Consider the following 24,932-nt stretch of genomic DNA (forward strand, 5'->3'; position numbering starts at 1 on the left):
TGCACCATACTCCTGCTCTGACCGCCGTCGTCCACCATACCCCTGCTCCGAACACCACAATCCATCAAACAGATCACTATGCCTTCCACCACCAACATAATTGATTATAAACCCAATTTTAGGTCAAAATAATTAATAAGAAATAAACAACTTTAAATAATTGCTAAACAAATTAGTATTACTTCATTAATCGAAGAATTTGAAGAATTGTAATCCATTGTTCAAGTTTTAGAAGAATTAGGTTTTAATTTTAGGGAGAATGGTATATAAAAAACCTAGTTTGTTTAGATTTAGGAAAAGGGTAGAGTATGGAAATTTTATGAAAAAAAGTATGTGAAAGAGTAAAAGGTGTATGTGAAAGAGCAACACCCATTCTAATAGTATCAAAATTTTACCATATTGTGAATCATAATAAGAGAGTAATCCCCCTACTACTTAGAGAATAAAAATTCTCTTAGTTTTCCTCCAAAAAGCATCTAGCTAAATAAGTTAATAAATAAAATTTTCTTTCATTACTTTATTATCTTTTAAATGAATATATTCTTATAAATAAACTCTAATTTCTTAAATAAATTAATAATTATGATTTTTTCATTAAAACAATATTAAATTGATATTAAATTATAAAGTATAAGTTGCTAAATTTTTCAGTGATGCAATAATTATTACCGTAGAGAATAACTTGACACATGCTTACTATTAGCTTCGTGACAAAAAACATTCACTAAAAAAAATTCACATTTTAAATAAATTTTTTTATTAGTTTTCCATTTCAATTTTTTTTTTGTTTCATATCAAAATACATTGGTGTGAACTGATAAATATTAATGGGTGCAAATTTTAAAAGTATAAATCCTCCTATATACTAAGAGAATACAACTTCTCTAAATTTTTCCCTCCAAAGTGCTCAAACTTATATATGGAAACAAATTAAATTTTCATTTATTAAACTAATTTTCCATTTAAAATAATCTATGCATAAAAATTGTATCTCCTATTATTAATTTCGTGATGAAAAAAGATTTTTTAAAATTTTTTGATGTAGTTAAAATATTTTCATAAAAAACACAATCCATGGAATTATTCAATTCTTTTGATTAATTTTAATATTAGTTATTTTTTTATAAAATTTCGCGAGATATAAATCTAAAATCTATAACTAATAATACACTAAAATTTAAAAGACCTATATATACCGCGCATTTGGGCGGGATCTACACTAGTATTATATTACTCTGTATTATACTACGATCAAGTATTGTAAAAATCGAGTCCAAGCACGTGGTTGAGCGCCCTTGAAACTAAAGCTCAAACTCGGCTCATATAATATTTTACGAGCCCAAACTTTGTTTGAATACATTTTTGTCAAGCTGTATTTCAATTATTTTAAGTAAACTCTAAGTTAAAAATTCGAAATCAAACTAGTATTTTAATTACATTTATCTTTAAAATAATATAATTTGTGAGTTAAATATAAATTAAAATATTATTGATATATAAATTAATTAAGTTACACTAATAAAAAAGAATGGGCTCAAACGAATCTCTGAGTCGAGTCGAGCCTTAGTGTGCTTAGTTCAGGTCAGTCTATTTTAGATTGGCTAGAGCCCGAGCATGCGCTCAATTTGACCGATTTCAAGCCTATCTTATTTTAATGTAGTGTATGAAGTCAATTTGTGCAAATGACACTCGAGGGAGAAGAAGGAACATACATCGGATGTACTATCTCAGATTTATTTATTTGTTTTTGAGCATATGTGTATTTTTCCGTGCTTATGACCTCAAACTTTACTTATTTTTGAGCATCTGTGTATTTAGGCTCTGTTTGACAAAACTACCTGAAAATGTAGCTGAAACCTGAAAAGGTAACTGATAAGGTAGCTGAAAATTAGGAGCTGAAAAGGTAACTGATTATATAAAAATGTGTTTGGCAAACTAGCTGAAAAGGTAGCTGATTTTGGTAAAATGACGTAAAAGGATATGAAAATTATTTAATATTATAGAATAAAGGGGTAAAAAATGGAAAATAAGTCATTTTAGGTACCTGATTTCTCAAATGCTACCTGAGGTAGCATTTCCTTTCAGGTACCTTATTTGACCACATAAGTTACTTGCCAAACACTTACAAAAAAATCAGGTAGCTGAAATTTTGGTCAAATAAGCTACTTTGGTCAAATAAGCTACTTGGAGTGTCGTGCCAAACGAAGCCTTATTCTGGGTTTATTATAACTTATAGGTTATATTTTAATTTTTTTTTTTCCGTTAAAACTCAAATTTAACTATAGACTTATAATATTTTTGAGTTTGAGTTTAATGTTTAAGTAAATGAACTAAGAAACATCCTAACGCACAATGCAATGTATCTGATTCAGCTGCAAACTTTCTAACATAACTTGTTCATCGTGAAAATCGGAGAAACGTGGACTAAAGGAGTTTATAAGAGATCAATAATCAGGACGAGCCTATATGAAAACAGAAGAAAGAAAAAAAAAGTGCACTCGCAGCCAATTAGTGGTCGTTTCTTTGTGGATCGAAGAATGAGTAATCTTGAGGTAGTAAAATTTTATGGACTATTGTGGTCAATTACCCATATGATACTCATACGCGGTTGAAGTATCGAACATTATTGTGTTTCCAACAAAGTGTCAAGTGTCCAACAGAGATACGCAGGGTAAAAGTAACATAGGTTACTCCTACCAGCAAACTCGAGTGATTCAAATCTCATACATAACGTCTGTAAATAAAATTTGACATTGTTTATCATCTCTCTGAATTGAAATGTTAAAGAGGCATAGGACCAGTGTTCCGTAGCACAAAAAATCGAGATAAAAATCATAATATACCTCAAACAGCCTAAGTTGGACATTATTAGACAATCCGATAAACTTTATTTGTGCAATAACACTAAGCTCTCCAAATACGTTTCTAGTCGTATATCACTCCTCATAGATTTTCCACGCTCCTTCACCTGGCCACTAGCAATGCAATAACAATTCTTCCCAATAATCAAACAACCACCATAATCACTACTGTCGTAATAGAATACCCTGGAATACGGGTTCGCCCTCATGAATAAATCATGTCCATCACGAGTTGAACCTCCTGAAAACCATAGACTCCACCACACCTTGTTTCCACCGTCGTCATGTTCAAGCACCCATATTCTGGTATATTTTTGAGAAATACTTAAAACTGCTAACGATTCCCCAAGAATAAATAGAAACATCCTTGTATAACTTTTGTCGTCGGAGGAATCTGGAAGCTCCAAAAAGGTGAACTTTTCCGAATCAAAGTCAAGAGAAACAAGATACTTTTTATTATCCCCGTATAAATTATATGCCATAGAGTGTACCGCCCCTTGACAGAAAATAGTATCTGACCGACGTGAAATTGACCAAAATATATGCTCAAAGCACGATCTCTCGACATTGAAGCCATTATTTCTAACTGACCATCGTTGATCACTGAGTGTATAAACCGCAAAAAACATATCTTTTGGCTGAGTATTCGGGTTTTCATCAAATGTGATAGCGAGGATTTTATGCTCCTTAGTCGACGGAGCGAATCCAAACACAAATTCAGTCTTATTATGCAAATGGGAAGGAATTGGGCAGGGAGGAATTAGCAATGTTTTTCTAATACTAGGGTTCCACAATCTCAATTTTTTCTTATTATCAATAATTTGCCACATTAAAATTAATCCATTACAACTCAACCCATTAACACTCTTTGGAAAATCGTCAGTTCCTGATGAACTCATTAAATTGTGACCGGTTTTCTTGAGATTATCAGCTCTACGAATTGTCATCAAATTTCCTTTTCGACAGGTCCATCTCGCAATATCAAAGGCTACAAATAATTTATTTTTAGTATTGTTATTCATGTTGGAGAGTGGGAGATGCAAGTAAACAAAATCGGGGTCATCAATAATAGAGCACCAAGGTTTACAGACGGACCTAAATCTTAACAGGGTTTTACCCGGCATTCTTGCCAAAATCAGAGTCCATATTTCTAAGGGTAAGTACTTGATTGAAGTTTTCGTCTTCTTTTTGCTCATCATCTCCATATCCTTAGGCCACTCCCGATACAAGTAACTTATTCCAAGAAGATACCTTGTTATTAATTAAAAGGATTTGTGTCTTCCCTTGTTCAAGTAGAAATACCTAAACACAAACACGTACGTGTATAAAATTTATAATTGAATGAATTAATGACTTGAATATTAATTGTGACAAAGTTTGCTTATATCGCAATTACAACAAGATAATTATTGGAAAATAATCTACCTAATATAGATGAGAGATACGACAGAATATAGAAACTATGGCTAATAATATAATATCTAAAGGTAATATCCAAATCTATATCTTATTCTAATATAAAATATTGCCATATTGTAAAACATAGAATAATATTATATAATATTATATTCCTTGTATTATACTACAATCAATCAATATTATTAAAATCGAGTCTAAGTCTATGGTTGAGCGCCCTTGAAACTTAAAGCTCAAACTCGGCTCATATAATATTTTACGAGCCCAAGCTTTGTTTGAATACATTTTTTTCGAGCGTTATTTCAATTATTATAACGTAAATTTTAAGTCAAAAATTCAAAATCAAACTAGTATTTTAATTAAATTTATCTTTAAAATAATATAATTTGTGAGTTAAATATTATTGATATATAACTTTATCAATTTACACTAATAAAAAAAAACGGGCTCATACGAATTAATTTATCAGTCGAGTCTTAGTGTGCGCGGCTCAGGTCGGTCTATTTCAGATTGGCTCGCGCCCGAGCATGCGCTTGATTTGACCGATTTCAAGCCTATCTTATTCTGATAACCTGTCGAGCGCTTAGCTTTACAGTCCTAATCGAAATTTAAAGTTTTTGACGATAATTTTGAAAAAAAAAAAACATTTGGACATTTGGTCATAATAATCTTATGACACATAACAATCTTACAGATTATCGTTCAATGCGTTATAAGTTGTTACTAATATAGACGAAATTAGATCACGACATTAATTTTTTCGCGCTATAATTAGTTTTGAGTGCAATTTGCTCATGTTTAATTTGATGACTGCATATGTGGAGTAATAATTATACGAAGTAAAATTTAGGATTCATTCAGTACAGTTTATTGTTATAGAGAACAAGAGCCAATTGTGAATGAAAATAAAGTTCGAAAATTTCAACTGAAAACAATACGACGATGAGATAACATGTAGCAACGGTCATATCCGAGAAAAAAGATTGTACGTACTACATCATACTTAATGACTTTTTGAATTTTTGTGTATTTTTTTCGAGTACTATAGAGTTTATAAATTACATTTTAGTTCTATGATGTCAAAAATCAAATTTTTTTGAGCTTATATATAATTTTGTTGAGTTATAATGTAACTTTTTGAGATTAAAGTTGAAGTAAATAAACTCAAAAACTTTATAATAAAACTCAAAAATTTACGAGCAAAGGCTTCCAAAAATCATCCATAAGAGATACAAGTAGTATTTCTAATTCACAAGCAAGACGGCATCATCATCCTAAGCGGTGTATCATTTGTGCAACACTAAGCTCTCACAATACGTTTCTAGTTCCTGCACCTGGCCACTAGCGATGTGATAAGACTTCTTCCCAACAATCACACAACCGCCATCATCACTCTCGAAATAGAATGCCTTGGAGTGGTTGCGGTCCTTGAACAAATCATATCCATCAAGACTTGAACGTCCTGAAAATCATAGAGTCCACACCGTCTTTCCACCGTCGAGTAATTCAAGCAACCATATCCTGGCATATTCTGTAGAAATGCTGAAAACTGCTAAGGATTCCCCAAGAATAAACAGAAACCTCTTTGTATTACAACTTTTCTCGTATGGAAGCTCCCAAAAGGTGAACTTTTCCAAATCAAAGTCCAGCGAAATAAGATATAGTCTTTCTTATCCTTGTATAAATCATTTCCTATAGAATGTATTTCCCCTTGAAAGAAAACTTTATTTGACGAATAACAATATGACCAAAATATACTCCCAAAGCACGTCAAGGGAGCGAATCCAAACACAAATGCAACACTATTGTAGAAACGAGAAGGAATTGGGCAACGAGGAATTAGCAATGATTTTCTAATACTAGGGTTCCACAATCTCAATTCTTGCTTTGTCTCAACATACGTCACCATTAAAAGTAACCCATTACAACTCCCTGAAAAACCCTAAATTTTAAAACTCGTTAAATTGTGACCGGTTTTCCTGAAAGTATCAGCTCTATGAATTTCCATTGAACGCCTTTTCCCACCGTTATAGGCTACGAATAATTTATTCTTAGTATTGTTATTCATGTTGCAGAGTTGAAGATGCGAGTGAACAAAATCAGGGTCATCGATTATAGAGCACCAAGGTTTACAGACAGGCCTGAATCGTAACAGGGTTTTACCCGGCATCCTTGACAAAATCAGAGTCCATATTTCTATGGGTAAGTACTTGAATGAAGTTTTCGTCTTCTTTTTGCTCATCATCTTCATATCTTTAAGCCGTGAGATTAGGGTTATTATCAACTACGCCCATTGATCAAGTATTGTAAGCTTCGATTCCAAGCCCAAGTTTTTTCGAGCATTATTTTAATATAATATTAATTTTTAAAATAAAGGCGAAATTAAAATTACTATTTTAATTTAATTTTTCTTTAAAATGATATAATATGAGCTCGAAATTAATGATAAATTTACATTAATTAAAAAGAATGAACTCAAACGAATTTTCAAGTCGAGCATACTATCCTACAACCAGTTGTATATTAGCATTGTACAACCAATATATATCTAACTGAGTTTTTGTATAATTTTTGTGAGCTTTGTTAAAGTTTATTTTTTTTTATGCATGAATAGATGAATTCAGAAACTTTATAATATAGCTCAGAGTCTTTAAAACAAAACTCGGAAACTTTAATACAAAGCTCAGATTTTACATCGTACAACTGGTGTACAACTGGTTGTATAATCTATTAACTGAGTTTGCTCGAGATTAGCTCGGTCTGTTTCAGATTGGCTCGAGTCCAAGATTGCACTTAATTTGACCGATTTCAATCCTACCTCATTGTGATAACCTATCCAGCGGCTCATTTCATTTACAGCTCTAATCAAAATTTAAATACTTGAATTATGTGAGACCATTTCACATTATAAAATGCGAGACATCATATATATATATGGAGAAATATTTTGACTACTCATCGCCCGGTCCACGGTCCATTCGATTTGGTCCAGGACTAAGAACCGTTACTATTCATCGTCATACAAGAATGAATAGTGCAAGCTTAGTAATAAAAAAAAGTTATTTCCGAAATGCAGAAACTATGTTCTGCCTAAGTTAGACTTTAGACAATTCGTCGATAAACATTATTTGTGCAATAACACTAAGCTCTCCAAATACGTTTCCAGTCGTACATCACTCCCCATAGATTTTGCACGCTCCTTAACCATGCCACTAGCAATGTGATAAAAACTCTTCCCAATAAGCAAACAGCCGCCATAATCATCACTCTCGTAATAGAATGCCCTCGAATGCTGGTTCCCATTGAATAACTCACGTCCATCACGAGTTGAAGATCTTGAAAACCGTAGAGTCCACACCCTCTTTCCACCTTCATGTTCAAGCACCCATATTTTGGTATATTTATGAGAAATACTGAAAACTGCTAACGATTCCCCAAGAATAAATAGAAACCGACTTGTATAACTTTTGTCGTCCGAGGAGGAATCTGGAAGCTCCAAAAAGGTAAACTTTTCCAAATCAAAGTCGAGAGAAATAAGATAGTTTTTATTATTTCTGTAATCATTTCCTATAGAGTGTACCGCCCCTTGAAAGAAAACATTATTTGACGAATTATAATATGACCAACATATAAGTTCCAAGCACGATCTCTCGACATTGATGAGGCCATTATTTCGGACAGTCCATTGTTGATCACTGAGTGTATAAACCGCAAAAAACATGTCTTTTGGCTGAGTATTCGGGTTTTCATCAAATGTGATAGCGAGGATTTTATGCTCCTTAGTCGACGGAGCGAATCCAAACACAAATTCAGTCCTATGATGCAAATTAGAAGGAATTGGGCAAGGAGGAATTAGCAATGATTTTCTAATACTAGGGTTCCACAATCTCAATTTTTTTGGTTTATTATCAATAAGTTGCCACATTAAAATTAATCCATTACAACTCAACCCAATATCATGACTCTGTGGAAAATCGTCAGTTCCTGATGAACTCATTAAATTGTGACCAGTTTTCCTGAGATTATCAGCTCTACGAATTGTCATCAAATCTCCTCCTTTTCGACGACGACCCCATCTCGCAATATCAAAGGCTACGAATAATTTATTTTTAGAATTGTTATTCATGTTGCTGAGTTGAAGATGCAAGTAAATAAAATCACCGTCATCGATGACAGAGCACCAAGGTTTACATACGCACCTGAATCGTAACAGGGTTTTACTCGGCATTCTTGCCAAAATCTGAGTCCATATTTCTAGAGGTAAGTACTTGATTGAAGTTGTCCTCTTCTTTTTGTTCACCATCTCTATAGTAAAACTGAATGGAGATAACAATTAATAAGAACAAGAATTTATTGTAACACTCCAAATTGTTTTGTTTGTTAAAAACTGTTACAAGCTCCTCCCTATTTATAATAACGAAGTAGACTGATCTAAAGACTCCTACAAAAATAATAAACTACTTAGGAAATAACAGCTGCTATTTAAAATTAGGAAACAAAGTTATCCTAAATAAATTAGGAAATATTACACCAACCCGACTTAGGTAAATAGGATAATCCTATTTGTATATATATATATATATATATATATATATATATATATTATTATTATTATTATTATGACACATAATTTGAGGCAAAATTACGGAACTTTTTTCCAAAATAGGCATTTTCCACAAATTAATTATCAAAATGGGTCGACTTTCAAATTTATTACCGCAAATTGGTCCAAGTAGGATCGGATTTATCGAACCTAGGCTTAGGAGGCAAATCGTCAGCCCGCTTGGCGACTTGTTTTGTTGTATAATCCAGAAATCACCTTCCACTTCCCAACTTAAAAAAAGAAAAAAAAAAAACTTCTAGAAATCGCCAGCTCACATGGCAATTTTATAGTTGGATCAAATTTTGCAAAGCTTTGGGTACAGTCGCTGACCGACTTGGCGACTTGGATCCGAGCCTAGCTTCGGTGATAACGTGAACCCATTTTGGGTAATAAATTTGAAAGTCGACCCATTTTGATAATTAATTTGTGAAAAATGCCCATTTTGAAAAAAAGTCCAAAATTACGTGAGATTTCAATTAGTATATAATTTACAAATTGTTTTTCGCACTTACATGCGTTATAAGTTGTTTACTAATATAGACGAAATTAGATCACAACATTTAAAAAAAAAATCTATTGAAATAGTTTTGAGTGCAATTCATTCCCGCCATTATTAGTTTTGAGTGCAATTTGTTCATTGTCGTGGAGAATTAGAGCCAATTGAATGCGAATAGTTGAGTGACTGAGTACATTTTCGGTTTAATTAGTGGTCGTAGAGCGAGAGTTAGTTGTTACGAGCATGTGTGTGTCGACGTTAATGATCCCTCACTAGTGTTTGACACTCTTGCTTGCATTCTTGTCCGACTCAAAGTAGTACCGGACCGTGAGACTATGTAGCTTATTTATAGTGATGGAAACTTATTCTAACAAGATCATGTCATGTGCTTACACTGATTTAAACAGCAAGACTGGTTTATGAATGTACAAGTCTCCTTACCTTGATACTCATAATTAAATGTTAATACGGAGAATGAGGCACGATTTATGAAGACTCATTGGTTAAACATCTGTCCGCCTTCCAATCTGACCACTGCCCTATACTCGTATCCCCGAATGGTTTCGCACCTGTTCATGCCATTAGGAAACCGTTTAAATTTCAGGCCTGTTGGATGGCTCACGAAAACTTCACTGATTTTGTCGAAAGTAACTGGCCGGTTCATGGACTCTTTCCAACCCGTCTTAATATCCTCTCTACAAAACTACAAGGTTGGAATGAAGAAGTTTTTGGTAATATTTTCAAGATGAAAAAGAAGTTAATGGCACGTATTAGTGGCTGTCAACGGGAGCTCGCTTTGGGACGGAAACGCAATTTAATTATACTTGAGGCCAAATTACGTAAAGAATTGGATGATGTGTTAGAAAGGGAAGAAATCCTTTGGTACCAAAATCCAGAGTGGAATTTATTAAAGATGAGATCGAAATACATCTTTTTTCCATGTTAGCACCTTAATAAGAAGATGGCATAATAAGATTACTTCCCTAAAAGATGACAACGGGTCTTGGGTTGAAGATAGTGAAGATGTTAAAGACTTAGTTGTAAATTATTTCAAAAATCTATACACTGATGACACACCGCCTGATGATATGGATTGTATTCCGTACGATCTCTTTCAAGAATTTAACTCAGTGGATTGGGAATGGCTTTCAAAACCATTCACTATAGCGGAAATCGAACGAGTTATAAATAACATGGGTCCTTTGAAAGCTCCCGGCCCAGATGGATTCCAAGCATTATTTTACCAGAAACACTGGGCTCTTGTGGCGGACTCTTTATGCTCGATGGTCCTCAAGGCACTCGAGGGTAAGGGCTTTCCCGAAGGATTAAATGACACGAACATTGTTCTAATCCCGAAGGTAGACTCTCCGGAAACCGTGTCCCAATTTAGACCTATAAGTCTCTGTAATGTGGCATACAAAATCATCAGTAAGACCATCGCTAACCGGGTAAAAAAGGTGCTCCCTTTCCGTATCTCCGAGACCCAAAGTGGGTTTGTCCCAGGGCGGCAGATCACTGACAACATTGTAGTCTTTCAAGAGGCAATACATTCCATGCGTACGAAAAAAGGACGTAAGGGCTTCATGGCGATTAAAATAGATCTCGAAAAAGCTTATGATCGTCTCAAGTGGGATTTCATACAAGCCACTTTGAACGACATGTGCTTCCCCGGGCTGCTCATCGATGTCATTATGGAGTGCGTTCGTACCCCGAGAATGCAAGTCCTATGGAACGGTGAACCAACTGCTCAATTTAGACCATCTCGAGGAGTCCGTCAAGGTGATCCACTTTCATCTTATTTATTCGTTATGTGCCTTGAAAAATTACAACAATTAATTGATCAAGAAGTCCGTAACAACAACTGGAACCCTTTCTCGGTTTGCCGTAATGGTCCGGGTATTACGAACCTGTTCTTTGCAGACGATATGGTCTTATTTGGTGAAGCATCTGTTGCTCAAGCCCTAGTTATCAAACATATTCTTGATGCCTTTTGTTTAGCTTCTGGCGAAAAAGTAAGTCACTCCAAATCTCGTGTCTTCTTTTCGCAAAATACAGACATTGCAATCCGAGTGGATATATGTCGAGCTCTGCATATGGAAGAAACAAATGACCTTGGGACCTATCTTGGTATGCCCACCATTAATGGTAGAGTAACTAGACACACTTTCGCCCATCTTGAGGAGAAGATCAATAAACGTCTTACTGGTTGGGCGACAAAACGGCTATCTCTTGCGGGAAGGGCCACTTTAGTTCAATCCACTTTGAGTACGATCGCTAATTATAGTATGCAGTCCGCAAAAATCCCGAGAACTGTATGTGACTCTATTGATAAAAAATCTAGGAGATTTTTATGGGGCGGTAACGAAGATAAAAGAACGATTCATTTAATTGCATGGGAGACTATCCAACGCCCAAAATCTCACGGAGGCCTAGGCATCACTTCGGCCCGTCAAGCTAACGCCGCATTCCTAACCAAACTTGGTTGGAGAGTCCTTTCTGAACCCGACAGCTTGTGGTCACGGGTCATTCGCTCAAAGTATTGCCATGGTCGCTGTGATCTAGATATTTTCCAACCTAAGCGAAACATGTCTAATGTATGGGCCGGTATTACCTCACAATCGTAAAACATTGTGATGGGATCAGCCACGGCGGTGGGTAACGGAAGACGAACTCTTTTCTGGGACCATCCCTGGGTCGATGGACTTGTCTATCGGATGTGGCTATCTCTACAATTCCTGACGATATACTCGGAGCAACGGTAGCCGAGATGTGAAGTGAACAATCTGGTTGGAAGTGGGATCTTTTTTCAGATATTGTACCTCAAATTTATCTATAAAAAAAATAGCCTCCATTTCCCTCATTTCAGACCCGGAACTTGAGGATACATTTTATTGGAATGGTACAAGTTCAGGGAAATTTTCGATCAAGTCGGCTCTAGGATTCCTCCGTGGACACGACCTCTCTAACAATTCCGAAGCTCCCATTTGGAGGATTATCTGGCGCTTACCTATCCAACAAAGGGTTAAAATGTTCTTATGGCTTGCAGCCCATGGAAGGTTGATGGTTAATGTGAATCGAGTTCGTCGGAATCTTAGTGACGATTCTATTTGTCCTCGCTGTGAGACCAATGAAGAAACAGAGGAGCATCTTCTTAGGTCTTGTCCGGTTTCTAAACACATATGGAGCCTTCTAGGTATCTGTTCCTCTCATACCCCTTTTTATAATGTCCCTTTTTCGGATTGGCTAGTCAAGAATGCCGGGAATGATGCTGCAATTTCCGTCACCGATTGGCCGATTCATTTTACTATTACCTGTTAGTGGATATGGCGATGGAGAAACAACATTGTGTTTGGCCGAGCAAATGAAAACCCAACCAATCCTAGGGATTTTCTTATCAGACAGTTCGAAGTAACGAAGCTAGCGTTTGATAAGTTCGACATCTTCGTTCCCACAGTAGGTCTAGCTAGTAAGGAGATCTTTGTTCGTTGGCTACCACCACCGCATGGGTGGCTCCAATTAAACACGGATGACGCCTCAAAGGGAAATCCAGGGATGGCAGGAGGTGGTGGCATCTTTCGAGACGAAACGGGTAATTTCCAACACGCATTTTATTTCTCATGTGGTTTTTGCACCTCCATGAAAGCAGAGCTCTTAGCTCTACTGAAGGGTTTGGAATGGGCGCGAGAGTTGAGAATCACCAAGCTTATTGTTCACATGGACAATAAGCCTTGTATTAAGCTTGTATTGGAGGATCAATTGGTGAGCAATGGCCTTAAATTTATAGTGATGCGATGCAAAGAACTTATAGCCGCTACTTCTTGGACAGTCAGACTTGAGCATTGCTATCGAGAGGCGAATAGAGCCAGTGATTGGCTCGCAAATCAAGGCATCAACTCCAGCACTTCGGGCACATACCTAGACTCTCCATCTAATGCTCTACGTTCTATCCTACGGGAGGACATTTTTGGGGTCGCTTTTCCCCGTGTAATAGTTTCTAGTTAGTTTCGGGGTTCGCCCCTCTTTAGCACCAAAAAAAATGTTAATACGGAGTGGAGTATCAACACATTTGGTCCCAATAAACTAACACGGAGTCGTACATGGAAAGAGAAAAGGATAGCACAAAGAACGACCTTTCGTCTTGGTGTTTGAATACGTGTTGTTGATCTCCGTCTTTGTAGTGTCTTTGTTGTGTCTGTGTATTTCTGTGTGGGACTCTACTCGCTGTAGGTCTCTGGGTTTATCCTATTTATTAATAAAAAAAAAAAGGGTTTTTCTACATGGTGACCCTGAACTTTTACAAATCACACATGGTAACCCTGTAAAATAGAAAAAGTTTTTGGTAACCCTGAACTCCCTTAATTGTAATTACCGTGACCATTAACTTTAATTCCGTCAAAATTAGGCGTTAAGTGGCCAACGTGGACAATGACATGGCAAGTTTGGGCTGAGGTGGATCTTATTTGGCTGACTTTTTGTTGACTTACCATTTCCCTCCAATTTCCTCACATTTTCCCTCCTAATCCCCCTTTATTTAATAGCTTTCTCCCTTATTTCTTCACTTACCCTTGATTTCTTCTTCTTCCTGCTTCTTCCTTTTTCCTGCTTCTTCTCTTTTTCTTATACCTCCCTTTTTTCTTCTTTCTTTTAATAAAACCAACCTAATTTATGTCTTCCTCAAATTGGAAAAACGAGCCAATAGAAGGGATGGACTTTGTTAACCAACGTTGCTATCAATGTCGGAAAAATGCGGTCATCAAAATCTCTGGGACTGCGAAAAACCCTAGAAAAGCATATTTTACCTGTGAACATTGCAATATATTTGTTAGTTGGTTAACTAACAATCATGTGATTTTTAACAAAGGGGGATATTTGAAGAACAATTTCGAGGATGATGATGTTTCAAGTGGTATTGTTCAAGGGAGAAATGAAGATATTCAACACTTGAAGAACGATTTAGTCAAATTAGCAAATGTAATGATGTTTTATGTTAAGTTGATTGCTTTTATGTTTATGGTTCTTGTAATAGCTTTCATCATTAAATTGTAATTGGTTTTCTGGGCTACACTTCTAAACTTGTAATTTTCTGGGTTGCAAATGTAAGGAATGCAAATTTGGGAATGAAAGAAAGATTTGTTGCACTTCTAATTTTCTGATTCATGACAAAAAAGGATTACAACTTATAGTTCAAGTGCAAATTGACATAGTCTTGGGAGTTTAGTCTAAACCTAGCACCAAAAGGGAGAGTAATTGTATTACAAGGTCATAAATGACCATACATAACAGCAAAACAAGTCATTTTGATCATTAAATCACAACTTCTTCAAAAAATTAGCCTCCCTTTTTTTCTGCAAATCGTATCCATCATCATTTTGATGTTGATGGCAACTTCCTTTTCCTCCCTCTTCTCGTGGTCCTTGAGTAGTTGAAGCCTGGCTACCCATTATTAATGCCTCCAAATGGTTCAAAGAAGTGGCATTGATCCTTGATGATGATGTCTGACCTTGATTGTTAGGTGTAGGATTGACAGAAGTAGAAGCTTGGGTACCCATTATTAATGCCTCCAACTGATTCAATGAAGTGGCATTGGGATTGTTTGATGCCTGACCTTGCCTTGAAGTTTTTGATGATGATGATTGACCTTGCCTTGAAGTCTTTGTGACTTTGTGACTGACCTTGCCTTGAAGTTGGCTTTTTTCCTTTGCAGTGTAGCCCCCTTTACAAGTTTTGGAGTTGTGTCCCATGCATCCACATTTTCTACAAGTGATGACTATGGATCTTTTCCCTTTTCTCTGCTCACCTGGCTCCCTTCTCCTGTTTCTTGATGGTCTACCAATGGCCCTTTTAAGTGGTGGGGGTTCTAATGTAGGCACATCAAAGGTTGGCCATTGAGCTGAGTCTGCAATTGGGTGGATATTCATGGCATATGCTTCTCTGTACTTCCTCACACTGAACCAGTCACTAACATAATCAGCAGGCTCCTTACCAGCTTGTAGTATAGCCTTAATAGCATGCTTACAAGGGATTCCACTGATTTGCCAGGCTCCACAAACACAGGTACGAAGGTTCAGATTGACTGGCAGATAGGAACCACCATCACGCACTTCAAACTCACCATTTCCAGATGAAAATGCAGTACAAAATCTTGAATTCTTCATCAGTACTTTAAGCCTGTTGATAATGTTGGGACATATCCCATCATCTGGCCAAGTATCAGCTGCTGCTGCTCTAGATGCATTCCTAACCATTGACATTCTTCTAATACCTATCAGAATATGTAATACCTATCAGAATATATAATAACATTCTTCTAATACCTGTCAGAATATATAATAACCATCTCAAATGTTTAAGTTATACATATCTTACCTTCAAGAAGACTCAGAGCTGGATTGCATCTGTGGACTCCAAGAGTTGCATTAAAACTCTCTACAAAGTTGCTTGTGTTATCTTCACAAGAGAGCCTAGGGTCAAACATATATTTAGCCCATGCTTCTTTATCACCTAGATCCAAGAACCACCTTGCAGCACCCAAACCACCATGTTGAACTACACTTTCAAGAGCCTTCTTGAACATAATTTCACTGGTAGCATTTACCACTTTCCAAAACAGGCCATGCATCAGTAACCCAGGGTGGTCTTGTTTAAAGTTCTTGCACAAGTGCCTGCAGCAAAACCTCCTGTATGCCTCAGGCCATACAGATTCTAAGGCGGGTTCAACACCCTGTCATCACAAGAACAGCCATGAGTAAGCAGACAAGAATGAATATGAATTTAAGAATTCAAAAATAAAGTGAAATTAATACACAAGTACTGACATACCTTTTGCCTATCTGAAATTATGGTCCGGTTATCCCTTCCAGAATCTTTCAGTATATGCTTGAGTTGCAAAAAGAAGTTGGACCAACTTTCTTTATTCTCAGAGTCAACAATGGCAACAGCAACAGGAAAAATCTCATTGTTTCCATCAATGCCAACTGCTGACAACAACACCCCTCCATAATTCCCTTTCAAGTGAGCACCATCTACTCCAATTAGACTCCTACAACCTCTGATTAACCCAGTAACTTGAGCATGAAATGCAATGAAGCATGACTTGAATTGAAGAACACCCTCCTCATTAACAGCTCCAGATGCCAATGCAACACTACCAGGATTGGTAAGCTTGATCATTTCACAATATTGACAAAGTAGTCTATATGAGTCATCATGCCCACCATTAATCTCTTTCAATGCAATATCTTTCATCTTGTATAAGGATGAGTTAGGCATTTGCAGTCCATACCTCTTCATCAACAAGTCATTGCATGAATGGGCAGTGATTGCAGGGTTAGCTCTTATGTCTTCCATCAATTTCTTTGCCACCCATTTACAATTTGCCATTGGATTGCTGTTTCTGACACCATCACAGCCATGCTCAGGATCTTTTATTGTCCTGATTGCCCATGTTTGCCCATCATTCAGAACACTTGCATGTATTCTCCATCCACAGTTTGCAGTAGCACAATTTGCTTTATACCTATTACATTCAGCTTTCACCACAACCAAATTAAACCCTTCTTGGACACAGTAGTCTCTTAAAACATCCTTGAAATGGTCCTTGTCCATGAATATTTGCCAAGGTTTCAATCTAATTGCCCCAAACACTTTGTTTTCATATAACTCACCATTTTTAAACAGTTTTGCATTGTATCCTCCACCCTCCTCATCTAGCCATCCTTCTTCCTCATATGGGTTATAGTCATCATCAATAAACTCCAAGGTGGATATTACAACATTGTCCTCTTTCTAAAGGTCAGACAAACCCTGTTCATCATCAATCTCATCATCAACCTCATTCTCAGCAGATGGATTATAGGACCCATCACTATCTTCTGCATCAGAATCACAAATCACTACATTCCTCAAACCCCTTGACCTAGAACCCCTTGTCACTCTTGAATTACTCTCTTGAGTCTCAACAGGAGATGCCTTAGCATTAGGGATATATACCCCTTTCCTCACAGCTGTTGTTCTAGGGATTTTAAACTTTGAAATCTTAGATGAAGTAGCTTCAACAGTTGGAGGTGGTTTAAACCTGGGAGATGTCCTCCTATTAGTAGTGGCTAGGGATGTCACAATAGCTGAAGCATGCTCATTTCGTTGAACAGATCCCACAATAGGTGAAATAGGTGAAGTGGGTTGGTGACTTGCCTTGTATTCAACCTAACACTTCTTCTTGGTGAAGTAATGTGCAGTAGCATTGGACAATGGAATACACAGCTCAACCTCTTCTATTGTTTGAATAGGTTCAACAAACACAAACATTTTTTAATTTATCGAGTTCGATAATGAAGTTCGGGGACAGGTTTAGGAATAGGCTTCAACACACTTCTCTTACAAGGTATTTTTTCCCTTGATGTCCCCTGTTTTTTCTTCTCTAAAGTTACCTCAACCTCATCAACATTGTCCTTTTTCCTATAAGACCTAACTTGTCTAGCCATAAGAAGAACATGACAAGGTTTTTCCTCACACCCAATCCATATATCAATTATTTTCTTCCCCTCTAACCTCGAACATTTGCATAAGATCGGTGTCATCCCTTAACCACACCGATCTCATTTTATAGGAATATGCCAATGAAGGGTTTGTAGGCCATTCAAACTTTTCTGCTTCCACCTCATCGAACATGTCGTTATAAACATCAATAAGCAAGACCGTATCAGTATCTTCAACTAACACCTCAACAAAATTAGCCCTAAAATGCATTTTCAAGACTATATTCTCCATACTGCATTCAAAATTCAACATTTACAAAGTTTAAGTTCAAAAAACATCATCAAAAACATAATCTGACCAAAAATAGCAAATAATCTAAGATATGAATTTAAAAGATTGGAACTTTGCTAAATTAAAGCATAATTAAACACAAAAAAAACATCAAAACCCAAAATTTAAACCAAAAAAATAGGACAAACAACTTACCTTTAATCGCAGATGATGAAAGATGGAATCTTGGATTGAATGCTTCTTGATAATGACGGATGAATTACAATTTTTTTTATCGCAGAAACCCTAATTTTTTTTTGTCTGATGAATTGGGAATTCAAAATAAACAGAGTGAAAGTGTGGGGGAGGGGGAACTGAAGGGTTTGATCAGTTAAAAGGAGTTTTTTTTTTTTTTAAATAATATATTTCTTAGGTGTAATAGTCAAATAGCCAAATAAGATCCACCTCAGCCCAAACTTGCCATGTCATTGTCCACGTTGGCCACTTAACGCCTAATTTTGACGGAATTAAAGTTAATGGTCACGGTAATTACAATTAAGGGAGTTCAGGGTTACCAAAAACTTTTTCTATTTTACAGGGTTACCATGTGTGATTTGTAAAAGTTCAGGGTCACCATGTAGAAAAACCCAAAAAAAAATGAGCGCGCTTAGATCAACTAGTAAGTGTTCTACTCTGTAATATTCAACTTTAGCCAAAAATCAGGTGGTACTTTTATGTATGGAGTATTCATTCAAGTTAATGATTATTTTCGCACAAGTTAAAAACTGTCAAATTCCAGCTTAGCAAGGCTTTATCATCTCTCTGCAATGTTAACAAAACATCGAGATAAAAATCATATCCCTCATGACCCTCAAACTTTCCTGAGCTTAAAAACCATAACATTCGACTTAGATTCGACAAACGTAACCAATAACACATTTTACCTTTGCAAATTGTGAAACATAATACGGGCAGTATTTTCTACTCCCTCTGTCCCGGTCATTTGTTGTCTTTTTCCATTTTGGGGTGTCTCAGTCATTTGTTGTCCTTTCTATTTTAAGAATGAATTTGATGAGTAATTTGATCATTCACACCCAATTTATTCCACTTGTCATTTAATAATTGGCCCTCTCCCCCTTTCCTTGGTCTTTGTGCCAAAATCAAAGGACAACAAATGACCGGGACGGAGGGAGTAATTCACAAGAGATACGGGTAGTCTTTCTTATCCTTGTATAAATCATTTTTTATAGAATGTATCGCCCATTGAAAGAAAACTTTATTTGACCAATAATAACAATATGACCAAAATATAGCCCCAAAGCACAAGCGCTCCACATTTAAGTTATTTTTTCTGATACTCCATTGTTGATCACTGAATGTATAAACCGCAGAAAACATATGTTTTGGTGGAGTATCTAGAGTTTGATCAGATGCGACCGCGAGAATTTTATAGGCCTTAGTCGAAGGAGCGAATCCAAACACAAATGCTACCCTATTGTAGAAATGGGAAGGAGTTGGGCAACGAGGAATTAGCAATGATTTTACGAGCGCCCTTGAAACTTAAAGCTCAAACTCGGCTTATATAATATTTTACGAGCCCAAGCTTTATTTGAAAACATTTTTTTTCGAGCGTCTTTGGTATTCAATATTTTGCTTAAATAGTATTTGTTGTTTGGTTACATTTGGAGCAAGAACTAAAATTTCTAAGCTTTGAATAAGTAACTCATACTCCAAACGGTAAAGGTGCCCATAAATCACTATAATTAGTATTTCTTATTAGTAGTGGCAGAGCCAGAATTATAACTTCGGCGCAAGCGCCACTCCTTCTTGCTTACCCCTAACGTGAGCACAACATCAAAAGTGTTAACTATGAAAGCCATAATTCTTTATGTATAAGTGTGTCGGTGCAAAGCGTCTTGTTTGTGACCGACTAATTCCGTCACAAGCTGAAGACCTCTCACAAAAAGAGAGGGGATAAGGTGGGACACCCCTATGTGCTTCTCCACTCACCTCTCATGGATATTTTGTGAGAGAAAATGGTATCCGTCACAAGTTTATGACAAACATCGTCGTCTTCCATAAGATTTTGTGGTGTCGGTGTGTTTTTCTCCAGTATTTCAATGTACGTAAGCGGTAAATGGCAAAGAGGTTAAAAACTTATCCACGTACACCAATGTGTATGACACTATGACCTACCTGTATGTCGAACAAGTTGATACATTATTTTACTTTAATTATTACCGTCTTTATCGAGCTTTACGTACTTTATTTCTCATGAATGTATTGGTTTTTTCTTCTCTTTTGCTAGTTGGCATCATTGCATTTTGCATGGATATTCGATTTTCGTTTGTCATCTTTCATTCCTTTTTTTCTTAATAATGGTGGCACCGCTGCACTCCGTATGGCTATCTTAGAGTACTAAGCAAAGTCTCCTTTAAAACGGTAGTATCTGTTTTAAGTTTAAAACAGATGAATTGGAGATGAATTGGTCTCTGATGGATTGAAGAATAATGTGATTTTAGCTAGAGGCGGTCAAATACGAATAAGATTGGAGATGGATTGGACTCATTTCAGATATCAATTAGTTTTATTGTAGACGGAAATATCCGTCTAATGATGTAGACGGGTCAAATATGTCACTATTTTCATAATAAGACAACTCCCATTATCCCAACTTTTGTTTATCTTATTATAAAAAGTGGTGGCATATATATTTGACTCGTCTACAACTTTAGACGGTACTGTATGTCTAAAGGGAGATTTTGTGTTCAGATATAGTGGATTAACATGACCACATTCCCAATTGAATGTCGCATTCCCGTGCGCAATAGCGAAAAATTCTCATTTCAGACGAACTATTTCATGTGACCATTTAAACTTGTTCACATTTTTATGATAAAATATTACCATTTAAATAGATTACATTAGTAGTAAATGGGCATATATGACTCGTTTAAAACCTTCAAAAACGGAAATGACCGTCTAAACTTTGAAGGAAGACCAGTTGTTTTTACAGTTAGTTTTGTTGAAAACGGGTCGGAGCAAGTGACGGGTAATGTCACTCACAAAACGGATAGGGGGACAAGGTGGGGGCACCCCCATGTGCTTCAATCTCTCCTCTATTTGGGTCATTTGTGAAAGAGAATGGTATCCGTCGCTCCAAAGTGACGAATGAGATTTTGTGTGTTGTTTTTAAGGCATCAACGACATTTTCTTTGGGTGCAGTGTGTCTCTTTAGTCGCGTCTAGCAGCATGATTCACATTTCGAAGACCACTGTTCACTCTGAACTATGGAAATTAAACAGATGCTCCTATTATTTAACTTGCCACTTGATTTATTTCTTGGAACTTCGGACGTCTAAGACACATTGGAATTTTATATGATTGCATTATTCTCTCCTCTCTTTCATTTGGGTGCACAGATTATTGTTGAAAACGGATATGTTTTTCTTAAATAATAAACGAGTTAAAAAAATAGATGAAACAAAAAATAAAATATCTAGAATTAATAAACACTTACCCAATCTATCTTTGAGATACTCCCTCTGTTTTTCTATATATGACTTTCTCATATTTCAAGACACACACTTCTCTCTTCAATATCCCTCAAATTATATGGTTAAATATAGTGATATGTATACTCATATGAAAGAGTTTTTCATAAGTAATTTAATGGTTTAATTTTTATAATTTTTTATCAAATATTTTTGTGTAAATATTAAAGTCAAAGACTCACCTCAAAAAAGCAAAATGTCATATATTAAAAAGTGGAGGGAGTAGTATCTAATTCATTTTAGATATATAATGGATATAACCATCTCAAGGAAACGCTATTATTAAGCTCACCTTCTATACAAGTGCCTAATCTTATTTCCTAAAACACGTTTGCAAGTTACTCGTATAAGTAACTTGTAGCCTTCATTTTGTCGTGTCGTTCTTTCTTAGATTCCATTTTGATTAACCACACACTTTTACGTGTATTTCAAAGAGCTTATACACATTTCCTGCCATCTTTCAACGTTATCTCTATTTACTGATCACATGACACCAAAACTATAAAGCTTACTCTAATAAAGTCTGCAACATATTCAAGTGTACCAGCCACACGAAACCCTACCAAGGGGTAATTCCGTCTTTTTCATACATTTATTTGATTTAAGGCAGTGGCGGGGTCAGGATTCTCAATTAACAGCCCTTAAATGTTTTAACGGGAGCGAACAAGTAATGTCATAAGGAATTTCGAAAATATTAACCAAAATGTTCGTATTTTTCATTTTCCAATCGGGAAGAGCGGCATTAGCATCCTTGTTAGCCTCTTCTAAATTCACTACTGCAATTACCAAACCACCCTTTCGTACCATAGAAAAAGTAACCATATGTTAAAAATGCTAATTTATTTAATAATAAAATAATGTCACTATCTCATGATTTATATAAAATGGTTACTCTATCATAAAATGATCACTTATTCTATCGTCACACCAAATAGCTATCGTGCATAGTATAATTTATGTATTTGCAACAGATAATCTCCCTTATGACAAGTCACAAATTAGACCATTTTACATCAAAAGTAACAATTCACAAACTCTTATTTTAAATGGTCACATTTTATTATAAAAATATCACATTCCTCCAATTTGTGAATTTACCATCTTTTTTTACCCCTTGAAATTTACTACTCTTCCTATAAATACCATCCTACCACCACTCTCCCAAACACACCCACACACAAAATGGCAAACATGTCTCTTCTAACACTCCTTTACATACTACCCTTCCTCACTTTAACTCAAGCTCAAAGTGAGCTAATCCTAACCATAGTAAACAACTGCCCCTTCACAATCTGGCCAGCAATCCAACCCAACTCCGGTTCCATAGTCCTCGAAAAAGGCGGTTTTGCTCTCTCAACCCTAACCCACCGCTCATTCCGAGCCCCCAACACCCACTGGTCCGGTCGTATCTGGGCCCGAACCGACTGCACTTACTCGACCGGCCAATTCAAATGCGCTACCGGCGATTGCGGGGGTCGCCTCGAGTGTCATGGACTCGGAGGCGCTACCCCCGCAACTTTAGCCCAGTTCTCGCTCCACCACGGTCAAAAGGACCAATCTTCTTACGAAGTTAGTCTCGTTGACGGGTTTAACCTCCCTATGACCGTTACCCCACACGAGGGTAAAGGTCTTTGCCCGGTTGTCGGGTGTAAGCCTAATTTACTACAGAACTGCCCCGAACCGTTGAAGTTTCGGGGCAATGGCGGTCATGGACCGGTTTTAGGATGTAAAAGCGGGTGCGAGGCTTTTAACACTGATGCGTTATGTTGTAGGGGTCATTATAATAGTCGAGAAACTTGTTCCGAGTCGGAATTTAGTAGGTATTTTAAGCATGCATGTCCTGCTACTTTTACGTATGCTCATGATAGTCCTTCTCTTATGCATGACTGTTCTTCACCACGTGAGCTTAAGGTTATTTTCTGTCACTAGAGGGGTCCGGTCACGTGAGGAGGTTGTATTTGTTGGAATATGTACGTTTTTATGTTTGGTGTTGTGTGTCCTTATGTTGGGAGTAGTTTTTTTAGAACCGGTGTTTGTGTACGGTGTTGTATTGGAATCGATGTTGTAGTGCAACTAGCCAACTAGTAATTGAAATATGTTTGGACTTTGGATCTATATTCTTCTGCTTGTGCTTTTTTTTCAAGGTCTCTTGTTTTCTTAGGACACATTCGTTCACAAGGCATAACTTTAGTTGAAATTCAAAATTCGAAATTGTTACTTCATTTTAATTACTGTATTTGGTTATTATTATTGATTAAAAATATCTGCTACAAAGAATAAAAAGGATAAATAAATGACTATGACAAGAGGTGGAAAAACTTTTTCATCAATCCAAAGATGAATTTATCACCAGAAAAAATCAATCCCAAGTTGAATCATGTTGATTCCTATTATATAGGACATTATTGAAGGATAATGATAGACGCACCGCTAGGGAATTTTCGAGGTTTGTTGTCCTCTCACATGTAGGGGTGGGCAAAATCCAGTTGGAATCGAAAAAATGGACCGGTCTAGAATGTAATCGGAACATTTTTTAAGATTTCGGTTTTCAATCCAAGACAAGAAAGATCGGAGTTATTGTTTTTTCATTTTTCCTTCAAATTATATTATGATTCGGTCCAATGAGTCTAATCCGGTCCAATGACCCGGAATTTGAAAAAGTGGGCATATTATATGACACATTACAGTCCAACTGGTTTGGTCCTGTTTTTGATCGGAATTTTTTCGGTCCGGTATTTTTCTTGATTCTGGTTTCTGTCTAGTCTAGTTTCGGACCGGTGCACAGCCCTTCACTGCACATCCATCGAGTTTTGAAATCCTCTCACATGCAAGTGTGCACAATATAAATATGGAGTAATTAAGCATTTCTTCAAGAATAAAACGGTAAATAAATCATAAATGATTGGAATAGTGAGTCGACAATGTCCCTCTCAAGGAATTGAAAAGGTAGATAAATAATTGGAATGGAGGGAGGTTGGGAGGACGAAGGAAGTAGTAGGAAAATAGTCATTTGAGAAATCAAACCATAACTCCAATAATAAGGGTGTGTTTGGATAGCAAAAGTGAAGGGAAAGAAAGGAAAAGCGATGTAGGGGCGAGGGAGTTTATTTGAATGATGGTGAAAGGGATGATGAGGAGTACGTGTTTGGATACAATTTCTCTCCAAATTTTACCTATTGTGGAGAGATTTTGATTAGGTTTAGAGGTGGGAAAATGGATCCCTCCAAATCCCCCCCTATATTTCCCTTCACTCTCAT

The 24,932-nt window shown here is 36.4% G+C and overlaps 3 protein-coding genes across 3 annotated transcripts; 1 reads left to right on the plus strand and 2 right to left on the minus strand.

The window, feature by feature from the left end:
* Positions 1 to 2,887: 2,887 nt before the first annotated feature.
* On the minus strand, positions 2,888 to 4,066 carry LOC141590509 (putative F-box/kelch-repeat protein At3g17540). The gene has a single exon (XM_074411100.1). The coding sequence runs from the start codon at positions 4,064 to 4,066 to the stop codon at positions 2,888 to 2,890; it is 1,179 nt and encodes a 392-aa protein (XP_074267201.1).
* A 3,335-nt stretch (positions 4,067 to 7,401) lies between these two features.
* On the minus strand, positions 7,402 to 8,580 carry LOC141590515 (F-box/kelch-repeat protein At3g06240-like). The gene has a single exon (XM_074411104.1). The coding sequence runs from the start codon at positions 8,578 to 8,580 to the stop codon at positions 7,402 to 7,404; it is 1,179 nt and encodes a 392-aa protein (XP_074267205.1).
* Positions 8,581 to 22,826: 14,246 nt separating this feature from the next.
* LOC141616103 (osmotin-like protein) lies at positions 22,827 to 23,790 on the plus strand. Its single transcript, XM_074433840.1, has one exon. The coding sequence runs from the start codon at positions 22,858 to 22,860 to the stop codon at positions 23,602 to 23,604; it is 747 nt and encodes a 248-aa protein (XP_074289941.1). The 5' UTR covers positions 22,827 to 22,857; the 3' UTR covers positions 23,605 to 23,790.
* Positions 23,791 to 24,932: the final 1,142 nt, after the last annotated feature.

The sequence above is a fragment of the Silene latifolia genome, chromosome 1 (assembly GCF_048544455.1).
Source record: "Silene latifolia isolate original U9 population chromosome 1, ASM4854445v1, whole genome shotgun sequence".
Lineage (NCBI taxonomy): Eukaryota > Viridiplantae > Streptophyta > Magnoliopsida > Caryophyllales > Caryophyllaceae > Silene > Silene latifolia.

What these genes read in the sequence shown, in the direction of transcription:
- LOC141590509 (XM_074411100.1), bottom strand. Translation starts at nt 4,066, where the DNA reads ATGGAGATGATGAGCAAAAAGAAGACGAAAACTTCAATCAAGTACTTA.
- LOC141590515 (XM_074411104.1), bottom strand. Translation starts at nt 8,580, where the DNA reads ATGGTGAACAAAAAGAAGAGGACAACTTCAATCAAGTACTTACCTCTA.
- LOC141616103 (XM_074433840.1), top strand. Translation starts at nt 22,858, where the DNA reads ATGGCAAACATGTCTCTTCTAACACTCCTTTACATACTACCCTTCCTC.